We start from the raw sequence: 25382 nt of genomic DNA, 5'->3' as shown, positions 1-25382 counted from the left end.
GAGCTTGAAGATGCTAGTTGAGTCAATTGGGTTTCCAAAATTTTGGTGTCGGCTAGGATGTTGTTGATGGTGATTTCCTTTGCTTGACTATATATCCTTTTACATTTGAGTGAAAAACTCTTGTTGATTCTTGATACTGTCGTTTCGTACCAAAAATAAAATACCTAAGTACTACTAACAGAAGTCAGCGGTAAGTAGGGTCGATCTCCACAGGGAGGCTAAGTTGCTATCTATCTGTTTAATTCGGTCTGTCAGGGTGCCACAGAAATGGGGGTTTTGAATTGATTTAACTAAATTAGAGATTAAGGCAAGGGAAATGAGTAAGAGAATTAACAGTAAGAGAAGGGAGTATGCTAAGAGTCGGTCCACCGTGGCAGCTATCAGATCTTATACTATCGGGAATACTAAGGCGATTAGACTATTGATAAGAAGAGCTATGGTCGTCACCTTTCGGTCCTTAAACCGCCCTAGAGCGTAAACAGCTTAACTTTCGCCCTCACTGCAATACCCTATTGTAATTAAGCAAGCCTTCCCTTCCAATCTTTCGATCTAGGTCGGGGTTAACTAGATTTATGGTCTCCTGCATGCATTCATTCGACCGGATAACAGTTAAATTGCCTAATACAATTCTTATCGCAGGGCTAATCTATTTAATACAATTAAAGCATTGCTACCACGGCTTCCCTAATCCTAACATACTAGGGGGAATTTAGCTAGACATGGAATTAAGGGAAACAAGCATAAAGGAAATAAGAATAATAAACATTAAATTAAAAAGGAGAGAAAGGAAGAAAGAATTACTGAATTAAAGAGATCCGGAAATGAACTGGAATAGAAGTAACAGTGTTTAAAGAAAGGGAGAAGAGCAACGTGATCCTTCGATCCTTACAAATGACAACCCTTACTCCTATTTATAAGAAAATAGGAGTAGGATTAAACCTAATGACAGAATTAGAGCTTAAAAGCCCAACCCGTCAGCATAGCCACTCGATCGACCACTTAAATCACTCGATCGAGTGAACTTGACTCAGAAACAGCTCGATCGACCTAGAATAGTGCTCGATCGAGTAAGGCTATAAAGGAACTGGTCGATCGACTAAGCAAACAACTCGATCGACTAATTATTGCACCTAGAGCCACTCGATCGAGTGGTAAACTACTCGATCAAGTGGATATTGACTTCAGCAGCTTATAATTCTCGTCAGTTTGACTTTGACTTGTCCTTTTAGCGCCCAAAACACCTTCACGCATCCCAAGACAACAATATTTCCCGCTCTAAATTATCTCTTCCTCCAAATGCATGCTAACGGACGGTAAATAGCTTGATTTCACTCCTTCCGGGTTCATTCCTACAAATAAGACAAATAACCCAAAGTAGCATATTCGGGGCATTTCGTAGCATAAAACCACGATAAAGGCATAGAAATACGTGCATAAAATAGGCTAATAAGACTATATAAAATGCACGTATCAAATCTCCCCAAACCAAACCTTTACTCGTCCCCGAGTAAACTAAAATGCAACTAAAGGGACGGAAAAGATAACTCAGAGCCAGCTACAAATGCCCACTTAAGCCAATTTAATGCAGACAAACTAACACCTATAGCTAAACAGTCAAATGCAAACGAGTTATAAGATGTTTATAATAAAACTGAACCGTCGACCTTGCAAGACCTTTAATAATGGACTCTCACGGGTCACTCTTCTCTCATGAAGCAAAGGGTAAGCATATATATGTAGGAGAGAAAGAAAAATAGTCGCTCACCTAAACTACGACCCACATAAACATGCATGCAGCTAATATGATAGACAATTCTAACTACCGAACATACATTCCAGCCAAACAAGGTCCTGTCACAGCCGAGGGCTTACAAAAATATGGTAAAGTGAGGCAATGGGTAAGAAAAGGCAAAACATTTATGGGAATGTGGAGGTATAGGTGATCAAGCTAGTACCTAGACAAAACCATATAGCAGCATCCACTTCCAACTCAATTATGAAATAAGCACAATGCCCTTCATTTGGCATAAAATCTCACCAAACCAAACCAAACATACTCCTCAAATGATATAAGATAGAACATAGGAGCAGAAACCGACTCATAATTAAACATCTTTTTCTTTTTTTTTCTATTTTTCTTTTTTTTTCGGTTTCTTGTTTTCTGATTTTTTTCTTCTTTTTTCTTCTTTTTTCATTTTTCAATTCTTTTTTCTTTTTTTTTCTTTTTCTTTTTCTTTCACTTTTATTTTTTTTTTCAATTCATCCTCCTTTTCTTCATAGATTACCAACTCCGATTCTATAGAGTATGCGCCAATATTTTGATACAATGAAATATATACCGCAGAACAACAATCTAAACTAGCTTGACAAGGCAGGCTAAATTTGGATGTAGCTAAAGGGTCAACTGGCAAATTTGGCTAATGTGGAGTTAAATGGGTAAAAATGAAAGAAAGGGAATGTAAGCACCTCCCTGCATGTGACACCAACCACTAACCCGAATGTATGACGGCAAAAAGCAATTGAATTTCATATACGTGCAAATTGATGAACATGTTATGCAAGGAGTAACTACTCACAATCCTACATGAAACCGGTCACAAATGACACCAGTTTATAAGGCTCTAAATCTTAGAAATTATAAGTAGGTTGCCAAAATTTCAGGTCAAGTCTATTCGTTCAGCTAAATTAAACATTAACTCGTAGATTATGCAAAAGACAAAGCTAAAAGATAACAGTTTAATGCAAGGCTTAAGCAAAAAGACAGTTGCAGTGCAATATCATCATTGAAATCTACCGTTCCGACTCAACCTATATGCTAAAGTAAACGTGAATATTTTTTTTTTTTTGAATTTTAACAAATTTTTTATTTTTTTATTTTTATGGGATTTTTGGATTTTATGAAAATAAACAACGATGCAAACATAAATTAAATGTGATAACTGAAATGCAATAAAAACAATATGCAGACACAGATATGGATGCATAACCTCCCCAAACCAAACCGTACAATGCCCCCATTGTACCAAAACATGGAAAGGAAATGCAAACTGAAGGAGAAAGAGAGTAAAAGCGGAAAAACTCACAAAATAGCGCGGATAAGGGGACCTCCCCAAACCGACCATGAACATGGGAGGTTGCTAAGGGCCCGGAAAACCGTCTCATGAAGCTAATCCAAGTCAAAAACACTCGATATCCGTCCAACATTGGTCGATCGAGTGAGTGGGCATCCAAGAACAGCTCGATCGAAAAGAAACTAGGTCGATCGAGTGGTTCCAGTTCTGCAGGTGGTCGATCGAGTGGAATTGCCACTCGATCGAATGAATCCCTCAGCAAAGGTGCTCGATCGAGTAGAAAAATTACTCGATCGAGTAATTCTCATTGTATTTCCTGCAAAAACGCAATGTAAACAACCCGCAACTAACAAGACAAGCATACTGAGATAGTCTATGGTATAAAAACCATTTATTACAACTTAAGGTAAATAAAAATGCAGAAATAAATCGCCGGGTTGCCTCCCGGGTAGCGCTAGCTTCAGTCAGGTCCCAGCTCGACCTTCTTTTTCTTCGAGCCACTCTAATTAATTACAATCAAAATAGCTCAAAGCGCGCAGCAACCTGTCAAATAGCTGCGCATGTGCTACACAACAGCATAAGTAGCACCAAAGTGGAATCAAGAAATAGGAAATGAAAATGTTCAACTTTTTAAGCCGAACAAATTTCCTGTGAGCGCTCCTAAATTTATCCACAAAATATAGGAGTGCGGGAGTAATTGTCAATATATGGGGGTCCCGATTCAGATTAGCAAACTTGAAATGATAAGGACGGTGAAAATTCGTTAAATTATGCGTCCACATATGAGAAGGTGTAGCATTAAAAGAAGGAGCACAAATTAAACGAGGCAACATACTGTTGAAACAAACAATAATGAAATTATCGCTTACTACCTCGGGTTGGTTGCTCTCAACGACGGAATCACTGACAAAGGAATGCATTACCTCATCCGTGCTAGGAGCAATTACCGTTTCAGCTGCTTCTTCATCAACCTCCTCAGTGGAATCCATCCCGTAAATCGCAGCTTCAAGTGTAACCGACTCGGCTGTGAGTAAGGGAGGTTCACCGTAACCTTCATCATCGTCAAACTCGTCATCCAATATGAACCCAAGTGACGAATTAAAGCTCCCCATGGCCAATTCAGTCGATCGAGCAGAATAGTCACTCGATCGACCACTTTCCTCCCGCATCTCACTCGATCGAGTAATAAAATCAATCGATCGAGCACTTTCCTCATGCATGTCACTCGATCGAGAAGAAATATTACTCGATCGAGGACTTTCTTCCCGTCTGATCTTTGGTATCCTTGCATACACTCTAGAAATACGATAGAAAGTCGTCATCCGAAATATAGAAATCATTTTCAAGATTGGGCAGCGGGTTCTTCATGGGAAAAACCGCTCTTGGTCAAGCACACCTCTTTTGGTTGCCGAGCAACCAACCCAAATGTTAACCGAGCAATTTCAGACTCGCAACTCAAAGAATTTCGGTGACTTGAGCACCCATATGTCTACCAAATTCCCGAAACTAAGGATCTCAACTCCGCGATTTCTTTTTTCTGTATATCACGAGGATCTTGTTGCGGTGGCCATTGATGGGGTAGATGTGGCGGCACAATTACAAATGCATTGTGCTCAAGAAGACCACATCCCAAGATTTCTTCCTTTCCCAACTAGCGGTTTTTCACTTGGGCTTCAAACCGAGCAATTAGTCGGGAGACAGATGTCATCTTGGCAAGAGGGATCGAAGGTACTCAAGCCTTCCCTTCGATAATCTCCCTCGTGCTTTGTCTAATAGACCTGTGAGCCTATCAAAACAAAGACTAAAGAAAAAGATAAGAACAGCCTCAAGGTACTTAGTCTTCCCTTGAGGCGAAAGGACAAACAAAATAATACAGATAAAAAGCGTCGCCTCCCCGGCAACGGCGCTTAAATTTGATACTGTCGTTTCGTACCAAAAATAAAATACCTAAGTACTACTAACAGAAGTCAGCGGTAAGTAGGGTCGATCTCCACAGGGAGGCTAAGTTGCTATCTATCTGTTTAATTCGGTCTGTCAGGGTGCCACAGAAATGGGGGTTTTGAATTGATTTAACTAAATTAGAGATTAAGGCAAGGGAAATGAGTAAGAGAATTAACAGTAAGAGAAGGGAGTATGCTAAGAGTCGGTCCACCGTGGCAGCTATCAGATCTTATACTACCGGGAATACTAAGGCGATTAGACTATTGATAAGAAGAGCTATGGTCGTCACCTTTCGGTCCTTAAACCGCCCTAGAGCGTAAACAGCTTAACTTTCGCCCTCACTGCAATACCCTATTGTAATTAAGCAAGCCTTCCCTTCCAATCTTTTGATCTAGGTCGGGGTTAACTAGATTTATGGTCTCCTGCATGCATTCATTCGACCGGATAACAGTTAAATTGCCTAATACAATTCTTATCGCAGGGCTAATCTATTTAATACAATTAAAGCATTGCTACCACGGCTTCCCTAATCCTAACATACTAGGGGGAATTTAGCTAGACATGGAATTAAGGGAAACAAGCATAAAGGAAATAAGAATAATAAACATTAAATTAAAAAGGAGAGAAAGGAAGAAAGAATTACTGAATTAAAGAGATCCGGAAATGAACAGGAATAGAAGTAACAGTGTATAAAGAAAGGGAGAAGAGCAACGTGATCCTTCGATCCTTACAAATGACAACCCTTACTCCTATTTATAAGAAAATAGGAGTAGGATTAAACCTAATGACAGAATTAGAGCTTAAAAGCCCAACCCGTCAGCATAGCCACTCGATCGACCACTTAAATCACTCGATCGAGTGAACTTGACTCAGAAACAGCTCGATCGACCTAGAATAGTGCTCGATCGAGTAAGGCTATAAAGGAACTGGTCGATCGACTAAGCAAACAACTCGATCGACTGATTATTGCACCTAGAGCCACTCGATCGAGTGGTAAACTACTCGATCAAGTGGATATTGACTTCAGCAGCTTATAATTCTCGTCAGTTTGACTTTGACTTGTCCTTTTAGCGCCCAAAACACCTTCACGCATCCCAAGACAGCAATATTTCCCGCTCCAAATTATCTCTTCCTCCAAATGCATGCTAACGGACGGTAAATAGCTTGATTTCACTCCTTCCGGGTTCATTCCTACAAATAAGACAAATAACCCAAAGTAGCATATTCGGGGCATTTCGTAGCATAAAACCACGATAAAGGCATAGAAATACGTGCATAAAATAGGCTAATAAGACTATATAAAATGCACGTATAAATTCTTTTGCATTTGGAGGACTGCTTTTTGAACATCAAACCTTGGTCACTTTGTTGATTGTATGGAGTTTGATTTTGGTAACCTTGGTTTTGGTTGTAAAAGGGTCTTTAATTTTGGTTTCTCAGGGGAGGTTGGGTGTATGTTGGTTGAGGGTTTTGAACATTTTTGCTTTTGTATGAGAGATTTGGGTGGAATTTGGTGTTTTCATTGTAATAATTTGAATAAGGGGTACCACTCTTGTATGCTTGAAAAGCATTCACTTGTTCATTTGTTCCCCTACATTCACTTTGGTCATGTCCCAAAGTTCCACAATTCTCACATATCCCACTTGGGATTGATGAAGATGCCGTCATGGCATTAACATGATGCTTTGGTGATTTTGAGGCTTCTTCAAGTCTAGCCATAGCTTTTTCGAACTTCAAATTGATGGTATCAATGTGAGCACTAAGTTGAGCACCCAATTGAGTAATAGAGTCCACTTCATGCTATCCTCCTCTAGTAGCCTTGCGAGGTCTACTATATTGTGAATTATGGACCGCCATTTCCTCAATCTTGTTCCAAGTTTGATTGTCGTCAATTTCGGTGAACATACCATTTGATCCCATGTTGAGAATGAACTCAATAGTGTTTGGTTGAATATCTCCAACCCCACCAATACCTCTCAAAGTTCTCCTAGCAAGTCTTCTATTGTTTGTCAAAGTCCTTTTAATTTCGTGATCAAAGGGTAACAAGTTACCTTGTGATCTTTTAGACATGCAAAATATCAAACAACTCGAAAATAATTAGAACAAACCTTGAGGAGCTTTACTTCCCCAAGGCAAAGAAAGACACAACTAATAACAATCTAAGAAAATCTAAATCAAGTTAACACCGTCCCCGGCAACGGCGCCATTTTTGGTCGGACTCCCTTGGGAGGTTTAGTTTTCGGTACTTGTCGTTAGAAGCACCTAGACCAAAACACAATTTATAACTCCACAAACAACTCTACAATTAGTAAAGAGGCAAGTAAAGGTCGGATCCCAAGGGACGGGAATTGAGATGAGATTTTCAATTGCAACTAGTGGTGTCTAGGGGTGTCAAAATTTGGGGTTTGATGTAGAAGATCACTAAACTAAATAGAAATAAAAATATACAAGCAAGATGATTAAAAAGGGATGTAAACAATTGATAAAAGGCACTAGGGTGTCATGGGGTCATAGGGGATTCATGGGAATTGATCATACAAACATATTCTCAAATTATAAGCAAGTAATTATTGTTGTGATGGATCGAGTTGGTTTATATCTTACAATCCTAGGAAAGTTTGGGTCCCGGAGCCGAATCGATTAGATTGTACAACACCTACAAGTCAACTTAATCTTCCCTACTCGACTATATGGATGGTCTAATGAGACTCGAGTTGGTTTATGTCTTACAAGTCTCATTGACAAGATAGGTGATGGGCAAAAAATGCAAGGATTCATAGGCTCGCATTTCATCAAACATAACATGTGCATAAGTTGAGATCACAACAAGCAAGCAAATAAACTATGAAAACATATTAATTTAAGCATGAATCATCCCCCATGTTGGTTTCCTCTAATTACCCATTAACCCTAGCTAAGGAAACTACTCACTCATTATCATGTTGAACATGCTAGCAAGGTTGTCAATCATACCAACAAAGTAAAACATGATGAATAAATGAAGAAGATTAACAATAATTAAAAAGGGATTAAGAGGATTACACCTACTAATGATTCCAATAATAAAGCAAAGAATAATAGAAGTACTTGCTGATTGATTGGAAGGTTGTCAATCACCTAATAATAACCCAAATAATCTTCAATTACCCAAAATGAAAGATGAACAGAAGAGAGATTAAGGAAATCATATTTGTATTAAGACTTGATTAAATGTTGATTACAAGATTAAAGAAAGATTTTATTGATATAAACTACACTAGAGATTGCTAAGAAGAACATCATAACCTAATTAGACTAATGGGGTATTTATATTAGGGATTAGGTACATAAATTAGGGTTTACTATGGGCTTAAATGATGATTAAGTCCTTGAGGAATCGCCGGTCTCAAGAGATACTCCGGTCTCCTTTTTGCCGGTCTTTGAAAAATATACGCATCCTTCATTGAACAAGTAGAAGACGGATTAGCTGTCACACAATCCGAGCGTCCAGGGCACGGGACAGGCGGATTGTGGGTCTTTTGGACGAGCGGATTCTTGGGGTGGACGGGCGGATTGTGGTGGTTCTGGACAAGCGTCCAGCTGAAGAAGACGCTCGGATTGCTTGTTCTGGAAGGGCGGACTGTGGGCAATCCGCTCGGATTCTTTGTCAGCTTCTTCCTTTCTTCTTTTCTTCCTTTCTCTTCATACAATCCTTGAGGATTTCCTCGTGGATGCAAGGATCTTTTCTCATCATTGCCCATCTACTATAGTATGTAAAAAGGCCTTCTAGTCTTGTCTTCTCTTTGATGCTTGGTCATTGAATTCAAACAATTTAGCTCCATTTTGCCATGAAAATGCAAGGTTTGCACTCCTTTCCTACCAAGGGATCAAAACCTCAAAGAATATGCAAAACAAAGGACTAAAGATAATAAATGACCCAAATATGCACTAAAAAGCATGGGAACAAGGCTAATTCGGGGGCTAAATATGCTCAAATTATGGTCACATCACTAACAAGGCAAAACATGATGAATAAATAAAAGTGATTAACAATAATTAAACAAGGTTAAGAGAGAATTATACCTATGAAGATGATTCCAAATAATAAAGCAAAGAATAATAGAAGTACTTGATGATTAATGGAAGGTTGTCAATCCTCCAAATAAACCCAAATAATCTTCTAATTACCCAAAATGAAGGAAGAAGAATAGAGAAATTAAAGAAAGATTAAGATGTGATTAATATTGAGAATTTTATTACAACTAAATTAAGAATCATTTGAGAGAATTACAATGTGATTAAGGATGGATTAGAATTGCTTAAGAGAGCATGCTAATCTAGGTAGTACAAAGGGGTATTTATACTAAAGATTAGGTACAAAGATTAGGGTTACTAAGGGCTTAAATGACTATTAAGTCCCTAAGAATATTTGAGGAAATGCTTCTCTCGAAGGAAATGAGCAGATTCCCGTGCTAGTCTTGCCACGATCCGCCCGTCCTGTGCTGTGGCACGGGCTCTCTGACTTGTGTTCCGAGCGGATCCTAGGGGAAGACGCTCGGATCTTTGCACTGCAATCCGCTCGTCTTGGGCAGAAGATGCCCGGATCTTGGTGCTGCAGGACGCTCGGGTCGTGCCTGATCCACTCAGATTCCTTGGCAGACTGATTCTCTTCTTTTCCTCCTTAACAATCCGCAAGGATCATTTCGAGGATGCACGGATCCTTTCATCATTGCACATTTCACTTTATTATCTACTTAGGCCTTCTAGTGTTGTCTTCTCTTTGATGCTTGGTCATTGGATATGATCAATTTAGCTCCATTCCGCCTCATAAATGCAAGGTTAGCACTTCTTTCCTACCAAAGAGGACAAAACCTCAAAGAATATGCAAAATGAGAAACTAAAGATAGTAAATGACCAAATTATGACCTAAGCCTTCAGTTGAATCGTCTCCTCCTATTTTTACACCTCATTTATTCCCCCCACTTGACCAGGTTAGAGCTACTCCATTAGTTAAATCTACCCCTGCTAAACATATCATGAGGTTGAATAGACAAGGTGGAATGGTTGGAGTCAGATTGTCTGGAAGATTAAGTCAATATACTTTTGTGGATGCATTAAAGAGCACAGCTACTCCTGGAGGAGGGGTAGTGAAGAGTGGGAAGGATCCTCCTTATATCAATACCAATTCATATCATTGGTTTCTGGAATGTTAGGGGTCTTAATGACCTGAATAAGCAGAAAGTGGTCAAATGGTTTATGCACAATCAAGGAGTTGGTCTCTTTGGGTTATTAGAAACAAAACTAAAACCTATTACTTTGCTCAAGAGAGACACTTCTCTTTGTGATGGATGGAGTGTGACTACTAACTGTTGTTGGCACAAAGGAGGTAGGATTTGGATTTTTTGGAGATCTCAGTGTTTTGATATTCAATTTTTAGCTTATGGTGCTCAATTTCTTCATATGATGGTTCATTCTAAGACAGATGGGAAGAAATTCCTTCTCACTATGATATATGCTTTTAATGATCTCCATGATAGAATTGAGTTATGGAATTTCCTGAAGGGGGTGGCTAATCACTGTTCTGATCCTTGGCTTTGGCTGGGTGATTTTAATACTTTTCTGTCTCCTGTGGAAAGACTTGGAGGACATACAACTGATGCTGAGATGGAACATTTCCAAGAATGTGTCTCTTTATGTTTTATGGAAGATATCACAGCTACTGGTGCCTTATTTACTTGGTTTAATAAACATGAGGCAACTGAAAGAGTTTATAGTAGACTTAATCGAGCTATGGGGAATTTGGAATGGATGGAACTGTTTGGGGATTACATTGCTAATTTTCACCCTGAGGGATTGCTTGATCACTTTCCCTGTACACTGGTTGATACAAGATTTGATATTGGTGGTAAAAAGAGTTTTAAGTACTTTAATATGTGGGGGACAACTGATTGTTTTAAGGGCAGTGTTAAAGGTGTTTGGAATCATGTTTATTAAGGCACTAAAATGTTTAATGTGGTTAAAAAGTTGAAAGCTTTTAAGCCTGTCCTTAAGGCTATAAATAAGCATTGCTTCTCTGATATTGAAAATACTACCAACATTGCCAGTATTGCCTTGGAATATATTCAGCAGGAGTTGGTGGGTGACCCTGGGAATCTTGAGTTATTCCAACAGGAAATGGATTTGGCTCACAATTTGAAAGAACTTATTGCTGCTAGAGACAGTTTCTTATCACAGAATGCTAAAGTGCAGTGGTCTATTGAATGAGATTTAAATACTTCGTTTTTTCATCGTACTATTAAGAAGAGCTTGATGATGAATAAAGTGTTTCAGATTGAAGACCAGGATGGTATGTTTTGCACTGAGGGAGATGCTATTCAAAGTGCTTTTCTAAGGTATTATCAGGGGCTATTGGGGAATCACACTGATGTTATTGCAGTACAGAATCATGTTGTTGGTAGGGGTCCTTGTTATACAGAGAATCACTGGGAACTCTTGTCTAAACCTGTCACTGCAGATGAGGTTAAAAAGAGTTTTCAGTATTCCAAAAGGGAAATCACCTGGACCTGACGGATACACTAGTCAGTTCTATTGGGATTCTTGGGATTTTTTAGAAGATGAAATATGTGGTGCTGTTGCGAATTTCTTTGATACTGGCAAAATGTTGGCTCAGATTAATGCTACAAGTATAACCTTGATCCCTAAACTGGATAGGCCAACTAGTGTGAAGCACTTTAGGCCAATATCCTGTTGTAATGTTCTCTACAAAGCTATTTCTAAAATTATGTGCACTAGACTAGCCTTGATCTTATCAGATATCATTAGTAAGAACCAAGGATCTTTTGTGAAAGGGAGGTGTATACTTGAGAACATTTTGATATGTCAGGATTTAATTAGGCTCTATAATAGGGGGATGGCCTCCCCTAGGTGTATGTTTAAGTTGCAGCTACAGAAGGCCTATGATTCTATTGAATGGTCATTTGTGGATCACATGCTTATTGCTCTAAATTACCCTGAGGAGTTTAGACAGTTGATTATGGTTTGTATTACCTCTCCTATTTATACTCTTAGCTTGAATGGGTCTCAGTTTGGTTTTTTCAAGAGGAAGAGAGGATTGAGGCAAGGGGTCCTATCTCACCTCTCCTTTTTTTGTATTTGCATGGAATATTTATCAAGGATTATGGCATTTGCAACTGATAAATAGTTTTTCAGATATCACCCTTTGTGTAAAAGTTTGAAGCTTACCCATCTCTTATTTGCTGATGACCTCCTTATGTTTTGTAAGGGTGATCCAAAATCCATTATTCTGGTGTTCAGAGCTTTGTCTACCTTCTCTGCTGCATCTGGTTTAAAAGTTAATGCCTCTAAATCTGAGGTGGTCTTCAATGGAGTTTCTGAGGAACGGAAACAAGAAATTACTCACGTTTCAGGTTTCCAGGAAGGAATACTGCCTTTTAAATACTTGGGAATTCAAATTCAGCCAGGGAGATTGACTAGGCAAGATTGTAACATCCTGTTGGAAAGAATTGTAACTAGAGTGAGGAGTATTGGTGCAAGTAAACTCAGCTATGCAGGTAGACTTGTGCTCATTACTTCTGTACTTAATACTCTCCATAGTTATTGGGCCTCTCTCTTTTTAATCCCTAAAAGTGTTATCAAAAGGATAGAAGCTATCTGCAGGAACTATATATGGAGTGCTGACAGTGAGTATCACAGAGTTCCTCTTGTAGCCTGGGATAAAGTTTGCTGCAGTAAGCAAGAGGGAGGTTTGAGTATAAAGGAAGCAGGGGTGTGGAACATTGCAACTGTTGGGAAGCTGGTCAACTGGATTTATACTAAGGCTGATAGGCTTTGGGTCCTTTGGATTGATCATGTTTATCTAAAAGGTACAGAATGGCATTCTTATACACCTCCTCCTGATTCCAATTGGAATTGGAGGAATATTTGAAGAGTCAAGGATACTTTGAGAGGAGGCTATGTTAATGGACAATTGATGCCTGATTCTAAAGGGTATTCTATTGGGAATGGTTATCACTGGCTGCAGAGACCACGCTCTATGTCCAATGGTATAAAACTGTGTGGGATTCTTGGAATGTGCCTAAGCATTCCTTCAATGGTTGGTTAGTTATGTAGAAGGGATTGCAGACCAGGGAGAAGCTAATGCAAATGGGTATTTGTGATCAGGATAGTTGTGTCTTATGTGAGCAGGATGTGGAGTCTCATTCACATTTGTTTATGTTATGCACATATAGCTCCCAGATTATTAGTGGCATTGAGCAATGGCTACATATGAGCCTTGAAGGAGCTCATGCTGGTTGCTCCAAACTTCAGAAATCTGTTTGCAGAATGGCATATGTGGCTTGCTGGTACTACATTTGGCAGGAAAGGAATTCTTGCAGGCTAAAGTTAGTTCTTACTCTACCTGATAAGATGATTACTGATTTGAAGAATATGATTAGGGCTCGTATAATGTAGAAGATTAGTCCTATTTTGCCTAATAGAGATCGTAGATGGCTACTACAGTTGGATATGAATATGTAATTTTTTAGTAGTTCATCTCTTGTAAAAGTAGTAGTCGCAACATTGTATTCCAATGCCTTATGTTTTCTTGATCATCAATAAAAGCTTACATTACACCAAAAAAAGAGATTCCATCTCTACGGATTTTACTCGAAAGCTAGATCTCGGAAGCGGAATGGAATAGAGACAGATATTAAGAACTCGTCCTCTTTGACGAACGAAGACTGCGTGCCTTGCATAATGTTCAAACATATCAGCACGAATTGGAAGAGCATTCAACAAGAAAGTTAAATCTCGAAACGTCAAGGAGGGATATCTAGTGCTTAAATCTGTTCGAGCTCTTCTACCAATCGACCCAAGGGGAAAATTCAAACCTAATTGGGCCGGTTCATATTTAGTCAAAACCATGCTCTCATAGGGTGCGGTTAGAATTACGGATGATGCGTGTCTTTTATATGATGTTTTTCATCCCATTTTACACGCATTTCAGAGCTCATTCTTGTAGTTTATGCTGCATTTCTCCCTATTTCCGTCTACTTCCGTATTTTGTACATTATTGCAGAAATGTGAAGAATCCAGCGGAAATCGAGCTAAATCCGTCCCCAAGTATCCTACATTGCATTTGACGTGAAGTATTCACCCGAGGAACGAGCTTGGTGCGCAATTCAGGGCCCAAAAGACAAGTCCACGAGTTTTAAGAAGTCAAGTAGCAGCTCAAGTAGTCGATCGACTATCACCCTCAGTCGATCGACCAATGTTCGGGTTCCAGAAGCTACTGTCCACTGAGGACCAGTCGATCAACCACCATGATCAGTCGATCGACCACAATGCTGTTCCAGACGTGAATTAAAAGACCGAGGAACTTGAAGCCCGTTAAGTTTAGGTTTTGGAATAATTGCTACGTTACTTTCTATATAACATAACTGAGAATATCAAGTTTTTCATTCAGTTTTCATTCAGTTTTAAAACCTAAGTTCTATTCAGAAATTTTCATTAAGTTTCCGCATAAGGTTCTTGATAGATAGTTAGGGTTTGGGATTGTTGAGCATTGGATTTTCGGTTCTTAATAACTAATCTTTCCTCTGCAAATCGGTATTCTTCTGCCCTAATTTTAGTTCATCTTTATTTTATCAATAGTTTAGAATTGCTAGCTAGTTTCCCGCAACCAATTTCATTGTTTATGTTAATTGCTTCCTTTACCGTTTTAAGCATGAATTCAGTAGCTAGTTTCATCGTCAATGTTATTGTTTTCACCCTTAGCATGAGTAGCTAAATAATTTGTGCTAGGATGTAGGCGAATTGTAGCATAGGCGGCATTAGATTAGACACGGCCTTAACCCGCGTGTTGGTCGATCGACCACCTTACCCGGTCGATCGACTGACCTCGTGAGCCTATTTCGTTTTAATTGATTTTAATTGTTGTATTTAACGAATCGAATGCATGCGACCAGTTAGATACCCTTTTATGACTGACCCAATAGATCGAAAGATAGGGAAAGTTGTTAGACCATCAATTGAATCGACTAAACTGTGCTAAGATCGAAAGATAGATATAGTTTAGACCATTAGTCACTTTTCAGAACGAAAGTTAGTATTAGTGATATTAGGGACCTATAGCGAGATCGAAAGATGCTATTTGTTAAGAGTGGACCGAGAGGACCTCTTTATTTCCCGCCTCACCCGTGTGTTGACTCGCATCGACTTAGTTTGTTTGCCGCCGAAGCTATAATGAACCGATCATCTTAGTACCCCTTTCTTTATCTGTTAAACCGTCTTTTTAGTTTATTATCTTTATTTGTTCTTAGCTATAGACCATCTCAACTCAACCCCCACAATTGTTACCTTAGACTGAATATAAATCAACTAGAATTTACATTTGCCTCCTTGTGGTTCGACCCTGTTACCACTAGCCTAGGTTAGTCTTAATAGGAATTATAAATTTTATCTTTGGTACTCACAACGACGGGGTATCAACGGATTTAGACGGAAATGAGTTTTCAAACCCGACCAATCTAGACTAACAAAAACGATACTACCTTAGAATAGGACTAGAAACGCGCCACGTGGGACCCACGTGCCGCTTCTGCGACACCAAATACACGGCCAAGGCCAAAGATTCATTCCACCTTGCTCTTGCATTTTGGCATTATTTGTTTTTCATCCTCAGTGTCATCTATCTAAATTGCATTTTCTAAGAGTAAGTAAAGCACCATGGTTATTCCCTACATTTATTACAAGCTCTTGCTTTGAACATTTATTCTTTTACATTTTCTATTTTCGAACTATGTTCTGGTTTGATTTCATTTTCAATGAATACCTAGGCAATCCTTCATGGGACACAACCCAATTAATTTCCGATCAAAATGTAAATAGAAGAACATTTTCTTTGGCACTTGGAATTCGAAAGAATAAATAAAGGGAGCTAATTTTAGGTTCCTAACTGAAAGCAATCGATAAATTCATCTATTATTGATACGCCAAATAATATATGAAATGCTGAAATAAAATGTTAGACTAGGATTCTAAAAATCCTGCCGTTTATTACAAACAATAGTAATAATAATAAATAATTTAAAGACTAAGGCTATTCCTGTTCTTCCATCTTCCATTTGCCTTTGTCATTTTGATCATACTTTTTGTCTCGACCTCCAGGGGGACGCTCTTGCGTAATCACCAACGGTCTTTCTCGCGGTCTAGTCTTCCCATTTTGATCCACAATCACCTTCTCAACAGGAGCATTCTTTGGTTTCCTCTTCTGCAGTCAAGTACTTCTGATTCTCCTTCGCCACCTCGCGGATCTTGTATTCAATATGCTCATGCTTCCTCAACTTTTCGTGCTCTTCCAAGGTGCTAGCCTTGACCCACTGCAAATAAGAGTCTGACACCCACAGTGAACTAAACGGGATAGGAATAAACCACATGTTCCTTTAATTTGAGTCCAACGCAAAGCTCACTCACGGCAAGTCTTAGACATATGTGCCAAAGCCACTTGTGGAATAGTGCCAAGCTTCGGGATCTTCTGCTTCATACCAACTTGCCTCATTAGCCTCTCCGGGAAGATATGAACCATGAACTCCAATCCTAGGACACGAATGGATCGAATGGGAACAAGGGATGATACTCCTGTCAATGCCCTAAGATTCCACCAAGGGATAATCCATCTAATCAGCGGACCTCCTTCATTCTTTAGTTTTTTCTCCTAGTAGTTGCAAACTCGAGTTAAATCAACCATATACAACCTCGTCCTCATCACGATCGATCGTGATCGAAATACAGACATATCAACTAGGGGCTTGATTAATCGCAGCCTTTCCATCAACCAAATCTGCAAGAAAGGTCATGAGTGTTAATGTCTCCATTATCGAAAAGGAAAACAAACAAAAAAGAGAATAAACAGGAGCATTTTACCTGTAAAATGATAAGACTTCCAAGATACGGGAGCGCACGATTGGACTTCCGACCATCCAACCCAAGATAATCTCTTCCAACACCAGACAAGCTGGGCTCTTGCGCAGCTCCATTTGCTCGATGACATCTAAAAACCGCGGGTCAACTCTCATCTCCGCGTCAACATGACCCTTCAAGATAAAACAATGAAGAAGCCAAAATCCAAAGGCTCTGCGCCTCGCAGCATAAGAAATAGAAGGGTCTTCCCTGTCTATGAAACGGTCAATAAAGTCGAAAATCCGGACACCTTTGGAAGTTATAAGACGGTCATCTTCAGCTTTGGTTACCCCAAGAAGATCCCTAAACTTATTCTTATACCCTTCAGATCTACATGGCAACACCAGGAGACTTTCGGTATCCCATCCTACAATTGCTACAAATTCTTCGGGAAAAGAACATATTTCACCTCTAGGAAAGGCGAAAACATGATACTCCGGGTTCCAATATGCAAGACAAGCATCTAGAAAGGGTCTTACCGCCTTCACCTGTTTAAAACTCATAATGGATCCGATAATACCCATATCATACTTTTCCACGCTTGAAAGCTCATAGGCCCATTCCTTGAGTCGGGATTCGAAAGCATCCATTTTTTTGTGAAAGATTTTTTTTTTAGAGAAATATTATATTTGAAGATTTACGGAGTAATAGAAGGAAGAATTGTGAGAATAGAAGCTAACCGAGGCCTCTATTTATAGTATTCGACCTTTCCAAAAATCGTTCAGGAAGAGAACACCTAGGGAGAAAACGCAGCAACTGCTGCGCCATTTAGAAGAATCTCAGCTCTTGTTGCGCCTCTTCCCCAGCTCAATTTTCTGCAATTTCCGCGAAGGATCTTTCCTAAATTCGGTTGGCTTGAACTTTCCTATTCTTATTGGGATACGTATTTATTTTTTACGGAAATTCTTATTTCCTCACTTATTCCAAATTTGTTATGGAATCTTACTTCAATGCGGGTTTGCTTTTCGAGACGATGTCGACATTTCACATTTCGTCAAAATGCAAACTTATCCATTTTTTATTCTTTCTTATTTTGGGGAATCATTTCCATTATTTCCTAGTCTCAAATCTTTCAAAATTATTTGCGTTTCTTTTTCTTTTTTTTAGGGGGAAGCACTCGTATTATCCGTCGTGCGTCGAGTCGTTTCGTTTTGCTCACTAAATGGGGCACTTTTTATCTTTTTATTCTTTTTTCGACTTGATCAAGTTGCATTTTTTCTATTTGAAATCAAAATTTCGTGCTATGCTTGCTTTTTCTATATGAATTTCGGCAGCATGACAGCGTAAACCGTCAAAATGCCAAACCTGTTTCCAAGCTAACCTGCAGGTACCAGCACATTTCACACCCAGCATCAAGAAATGGCTCGAAGGCCATACCATATATACAACAAAAACATTTATATTTACAACAAAATTCGGGCTCATGTCCAAAAGCGTAAAATGTACCAAATACAAGACTAGTCGGATGATCAGCTAAGTGACCCGTCAACTTGGCCACCATCACCTCAAGGATGGCAACGTCAGCATATAGAACCTCTAGATCACTCGACAAGCGAGCCGTCTCCTCACGCGACTCCTCGAGCTCGCACTCCAGCTCACGCTCCCTCTAAAAGGAAGAAAATTCATAAATGACAAGCAAGAGAGGGAATGTTCCGAAAATGCTTCAAATGTTCATACATATCAAGAAAGAGAAAAGGGGAGGTTCATACCTGCCGACGCGGGCCACTCGAAAGGGCCTCCATGGCCGTCGCTGGTAGCCGGTTGGCCATCCACCACATCTCCGCGTGCCTCGACGGTGTCACCTATATTTCAAAACGAGTATAAAAACAGTGTTCTTACACAATTATTTGAAAAAGATAGAAAAAGGGTACAAGCCTAAACTGGGGGCTTACCCTCCTCACGACATGCTGCCACTCGTCGAGTCCAGCCTCTGTCACCGCCTCAGTGAAAGACGGGATCTCCATCAACACTGTCGTGCCAGCTGGCCCAGGGTACTCGAGTGTCTCAGGAAAAGTTGGGGGCTCGACGCCCGCCACCTCGATCTTCTGCCAAGATACGATTATCACTTTCAAGTCATATTCAAATATGTCATTTCGAGTTTCGAATATTTAAAAAGAGATACAGTTACCACGATCGGCCAGTATGTCGGACGTCCCCGTACAAACTCAGAGTACTCAAGCTCGAGAAGAAAGAGAGTGTCACCACGCGCTCCTGCGAGGTCAGTCGTCCTCTCAGCCTCTGAAGGCTTCCTAAACATCATCCGTGGAGGATCGATGGGAACCACAAAAGCGTCTCGGAGGCACCGCCGAGCCAACCGCTCACCCACGTACCACACAGGTCCCATGGGCTTCGCCAGAAGAAGCCTAATCGTCCTAGGATGAAGAACGTCGGCTATGAAAGCTGGAGCGCCAGTGTGGTCCTCCGAAGGTCGCGGCACCCACTAAAAAGGATGCCAGGAGGTCATTCCTATGATCACTATAGTTTCAAAAGACAAGTAAAAGATCAAGAGCAAGAAGAATGCTTACACTGTCAAGCTGCACGGCGTTGACACTCCTCCTGCAGGTGTCGTAAGAAGACCGTTGGCTCTTCTGCCAACACATAATCCAGTCTCTAATGACAGGATACTCTTGAAAGATTCATTAGTCTCTTATTAGACACCTCTAATAACTAAGTGTTTATTAGTTAAGTCATAAACTAAAAGGAACTTACTCATGCAAAACAAAAATTATAAAGTAAGAAGAAAAACGATTATTCTTACAAAGAGGGCCGAGTGGTTTATACTAATTTGGTCTCCTACCAAATTAGTTTTCTTAAAGAATAATCCAAATGCCCCAAAAACCCTAGATCTAATTTCAAGATTTACTCCATACAGATTTGTACCAAGGAGACACTCTTAATACAAATACTAATTTGTTACTAGAATTAGTATAAGTTTCCTTAAATTATTACTAATATTATAAGATTACTACTTCTAGTAATGGAGAAATAATATTAGAGATATGTGAGATTTTTCCAGTATGTTCACAACTAAAAATTAGAGAGATAAGTTAACCTCAAAGTCTATATCTTATGTAAAATGAATTATGTGAATTAGAAGAGAAAAACTCTCCCAATTCACTAGGGGTGGCCGGAAATTACACATGTATGGGAAGAGTGCCCAATGCTTTTGCTAGTTGCTCTTCACAAGAGTATATGCATGAAAGCCTATAATTAGTAGGTAATGATGATGCTTCCCACTAATTAAATAATTAAGGCACAATAAACCCCTTCCCTTTCATTTTCACAGCACACATGGATAATATGGATCCATTTTAACTTTGTCAAATGTCAATTTTGTGTAATGTGACATATTGGACATGTTACTAGACATGTTAATTAAATAATGCATTTTTAACAAATTAAAAATCATTATATTAACAAAATAAATCACATACAAAAATTAACTAGTAATTCATAATTACAATTACTTAAAATGGGTCATAAAATTATAAATCACAACTACTTGTATTTATAATAAACAATTCATTCTTTATTTTAATTGTTTCATAAACAATAAATAAACCTTAAGTAATAAAATAATTTAATTACTTAGAACGAATCTTATTTAATCGAATTACAATAAGATACGTATTATTACTCACAAAATCATTTGTTCAATTTTAAGGAATTAATTAACTTGTATCGTCATACAATTAATTAATTAATCAATTAAGAATGTTTCCCTAAAGGTATGACCTTAAGGGATCAACTGATCACCACCGTCATAGGACAGTAATGTCAAACTCTAGTGACCAATCATTACCGATTAATGTGGATCAGTTGACAATAAAATGTTACATTCCCTTTAGTATTCTTTATATGAGATTTAAACATGTGATCGCATTATTGTCGAGGACACATACTCCAACAATCTCCCACTTGTCCGCGACAAGTGTGCGTCACTAATTCTCTTGTCCTATTACTATCTCTCACTCAATGCAAGGTGTCTTGCAGGTCGTAGTTGCATTTGATCATATCATGAGTGGTTTCCTCAATCTGGAGAAAAACTGTTTGACCGGAATCATCTACCATAGATGCCTTCCGAGCGTGGCCACGCATTTCTAGTTCATTACTCCTCGAGTGGCCTTGAGATATAAGATAACCCTGACGGGGATGGACAATTCCTATTGCAATCTTCCCTTTTAGTAGCATCATCATGACCCAGAACATGCCCATTAGACCCCAATTACGAAGGTTGCAGAATATAAATCAAAGTCACTCTGAAACTGTGACATCTTAGGCGAACAACCTTTAGTCGAAAAATAGACTCATAAGAATACCATAATAGCTCTCGCCATGACCAGGCTATAAAAATTTCCAGAACTCTACAAGCGGTCATTAGCCAAACAAAGTGTCCCTTACAGTCTGTCTATGTGCTCGACTAGTCATCTCTTATGACTCTATGGCACTTGAACTTGCCATCAATAGCATCACACTCCAGTTACTTCGAGATGTCACCTCATATAAGCAACCAGGTGCGAATACTATGTTAATCCAGTTCACTTTAATGGGGTTCAATATTATCTCAACAACCCATTTGGATGTAACAAAGTACAAGATGAGTTAACGATAACTCAAACAATAAATGTGATTATCACACCCGAGTAGTCAATACCATATTGCTACTCCATGTCTTATAATATTAAGTGTACTTATGCACTTGACAAACGTAATAAAATTTTTAGCTTGTGAACATGCCATGTGTTCAAACTTTGTGAGTTGCGATTTCCTTCAATTTCATGTTATCATTTATAGCATGAATTTTACTAAGTGCATGTCTAGACTTCATACTATACTTAGGTTCTTTAACTTAAAAGAAGCTCTTACTGTGATCATATAACTTGTGATGTAGGTTTGGGTGGACAACAGTACTTGTAGTTTTTAAAGTACACCGCCTAATCACAACGTACTTAGGTTCATTTCGTAGAATCTTGCAATGGATGACAATAAAACACTCTTTTTAGTCATTTACATCTTAGGTCAATAAAACCAGCCTAGGATTTTTAAAAATCCTAATGAGTTTGGAAACTTGAGTTTGTGTAACCTCTTAGCACACAACTAAGTATCCTTCCAAACTTCAGAACAGACCATTAATTCTTCTTGAGAATTCATGTCGGTTCCTTGAGGCTTATCAATGACTCTCATATGGGTTAACTTGTAATCGACTTATCATGCTCCAAGCATGTGATTCATCTAGGACATGTGTATAATGGCATTTTATGATTATACCAATGGCGAAAACAGTGGTTATCGAATTTATGCAGACAACAGTTCTTAGGTTCAGTAATTAACCATAACTCTATCATGGTAATTCTATATTTATCGACATGAATAACCTGCTTAACTGATTGATTTCTTTAAGATGAAGGATTATTATCAACATAAGATACCTATCTAAGTGCCAATCCAACATCCCATGTTTTAATAGATTCACATGATGTCCAATATCATCCCGAATTGAAAACCTAAATACTTCTTTATAAAAGACAGTATATGCTCGTCATTCTCAATGAGTAATATGTTATGTGATTCATGAAGGATGATTGCTCCCGCTAAACTTCATGTCTAAGCATGACTGTCACCGACTCCCACTCAATTCCACATGTTTTCGAAACATTTCATGAATTGAAATAATCATTGCTTTACTAAGTATTTAGATAAAACCATATATGTCACTCACATATTTCTTTCAAAATGCCCATTTGGAAAGAGGTTTTAATATCTAACTTATTCATTTTCATAATGAGGTATAGCAATGTATTTGAATCTTTAGCATAGCTAACAATTAACTTAGCTTTCGTAGATATCGACATGTCTCTCTATGCAACTCATAATCATAAATTTCTATTTACTTTGGATTCGTCTCAACAATCCCAAATAAATCTATGTACTTGCATAGATACCATTTTGATTTCATAAGGCTCTTAAGTAAAATTTCGAATTTTAAAATCTCTAGTTATATCCCTTCATAGATCAAAATCTTACATTCCAAGAACATCTCCTTTTGGTCTCCTCACGTAGTTCCCTCAAGAACATCTTCTTTTGGTCTCCTCACGTAGTTCCCTCAAGAACATCTACTTTTGGTCTCCTCATGTAGTTCCCTCAAGAACATCTTCTTTTGGTCTCCACTACAAGAAGATCTTTAGGAAAAATAACCTTTTTCTCCAAAGATAGCTTTTGAGCCACAAACAATGATGGTGAAGGAGGAAAACATATCAGATATCAACTTTATAGTGATTTGTTTGAGACAATTTGGAAAAATAATATAGACTAGATGATTTAAATTTTGATAGGTGTATAAAATAAGGTCGGTAATGTTCCCTTGTGTGAGTTCAACAACTCAATCATAACTTCATAATTGATCTTACATAAGAAAGTTGTGACCTTAGTCACAAGGGCATGAGGAGAATCGAATTCATAGGTCATGGACATATAATGACTTGATCATTATATTTGTCTAATAATCAATTTAAGTTGATAAAATCTTAATGATTCTCGAAGCAAGTAGTGTATTATGACAAATTTTAGAACAAACGATACGATAAAATAAGTGACTTGGGTTGCAAACCAAGTGACCAATATCCAAAATACAACTATTGTTTAGGGAAACAAACAAATTTTCAAGTCGAACGAGGAAATCTAAATAGTTCTAAAATTTCAAAATACAACATGAAACTAAAGACAAACAAAATAAACCTAAGCATCCACCGATCTAGCACCATGGGCGGCTACATCTAGCTTCCCTCAAGATCTTCTAGGCTTGCTTTTCTTTACCTTGTCCTTTCTAGTATGCCCTAATTACAATAAAAAGGGTAAATATCATACTTGTATCAAAATACCAAAGTTGAGACTAGAAACATAAAAGATAGGGATAGTAATATACCTACTGGAATAACTTTTACTTTTCCAGCTTTTATATCGCCAAGGTACTTTGAACAATTTCTCTTCTAATGCCCAATACCATTACAATAGTGGCATTTGTCTCCGGACGGGGCACTCTGCTTGGGCTTAGAGGAGCTAGCTTCACAAGATTTTCCTTTGTTCTTGTAGGGAGTTTGCTTCTTTCCCTTGTGGCCACCTTTCTTGAAATTCTCTTTGCTCTTTTGATTAATGTTGAGCACATCCTTGGTGGTACTAACACTTAGCCCCATGTCCCTCTCGGCTTGCACAAGCATTTTGTGCAATTCATCGAGGGAAACTTTTAAGTTTTGCATATTAAAATTCACCCTGAATTGAACATATGCCTTAACCTTGTTCAAGGAATGAAGAATTCGATCAATGATAAGTTCCTCGGGAAGTTCTACCTATTGCATTTTTAAGGTCTCAACATGCTCCATCAACTTGAGCACATGAAGGCTAACTTTTTGGCCCTCCTTAATTTTGAGATCAAAGAATGCGGATGCCGCTTCATATTGAATAATCCTCGGAGCTAGTGAAAACATGGTCACAAGTTTCATATAGATCTCATAGGCGGTGCTAATCTTTATAGCACTCCTTTGGAGTTCGGCCTCCATAGAGAAGATCAATACATTTTTGATCGCGGCCGACTCCTTTTGGTAAGTCTCATAGGCTTGCCTAGGGGCGGGACTAGATCTAGCGGTAGGTGCGGCGGGAGAGGCCTCGGTAAGGTAACGAAGCTTGTCGTCACCCTCCGCGGCCAAGCGAAGTGGTGAGAGTGTTTGACCTAGTGGTCGCGGATGAAATTGGAGTTGGCATTGCAATTTAGAAAACGATTTCGACTACAAAACAAGAAGTGAAGGAATTAATAAACATCTATTGTTTTAATAATACTTGTAAACATTTTAAACAAGTTTCAAGCATTTATATAGTGACCTCTACCCAACTATTATAAATGATCCCGAGATCCGAATTCATGTTAACTCGGGCACGGTGAGCCGATTCATCCCTCATCAATTTAACTCGGTGGATTAACTCTTTAATCGATTATACTTCTAGAACTCTCGATCGATAAAATTACTTTAATATTTATCTTTAGCCCGGAACACATGCGACTACGGTCACGAATACTTCCGTTGAGCTCAATCCAAATTTCGATGTAATAACAATTTACTACCCACTTACCCAACGTAACACATTTAGCACCCCGGTGAGCCGAGCCTACTTCCCTATGAAATTGGGACTCATGGTTCTACTATTTGGTAAGGCTAATTCTCAATTATTTATAAGTGAGAGGTCTTGTCAATTTATTATCTATCTCGTTTTAAGTGAACTAAAGCGGTGAACTACGGTAATTATAATTGACACGGTCGATGACTCGATAAAGTAAAATGCATGTGTAGTTACGGCGATTTGGTTATGCATGCTGAAGAGTCTATATAGCGATATACTCAAGAGGGGGGGGGGTGAATTTAGTATGTAAAACTCTTGCCC

The 25382-nt window shown here is 38.7% G+C and overlaps 1 protein-coding gene across 1 annotated transcript; it reads left to right on the top strand.

Moving 5' to 3' along the window:
- The first annotated feature begins 10027 nt into the window (after positions 1-10027).
- On the top strand, positions 10028-10985 carry LOC141633037 (uncharacterized). Its single transcript, XM_074445534.1, has 2 exons — positions 10028-10199; positions 10429-10985. The coding sequence occupies exons 1-2, from the start codon at positions 10028-10030 to the stop codon at positions 10983-10985; spliced, it is 729 nt and encodes a 242-aa protein (XP_074301635.1).
- Positions 10986-25382: the final 14397 nt, after the last annotated feature.

This window comes from Silene latifolia, chromosome Y (genome assembly GCF_048544455.1).
Source record: "Silene latifolia isolate original U9 population chromosome Y, ASM4854445v1, whole genome shotgun sequence".
NCBI lineage: Eukaryota > Viridiplantae > Streptophyta > Magnoliopsida > Caryophyllales > Caryophyllaceae > Silene > Silene latifolia.
The sequence above is the reverse complement of the archived record's forward strand: the minus strand, read 5'-3'. Positions and strand labels throughout refer to the sequence as shown.

Coding starts and splice junctions, on each gene's coding strand:
- LOC141633037 (XM_074445534.1), top strand. CDS start 10,028: ATGAGGTTGAATAGACAAGGTGGAATGGTTGGAGTCAGATTGTCTGGA. Junction 10,200..10,428: donor ATATCATTGGTTTCTGGAAT/GTTAGGGGTCTT, acceptor TTCAATTTTTAG/CTTATGGTGCTCAATTTCTT.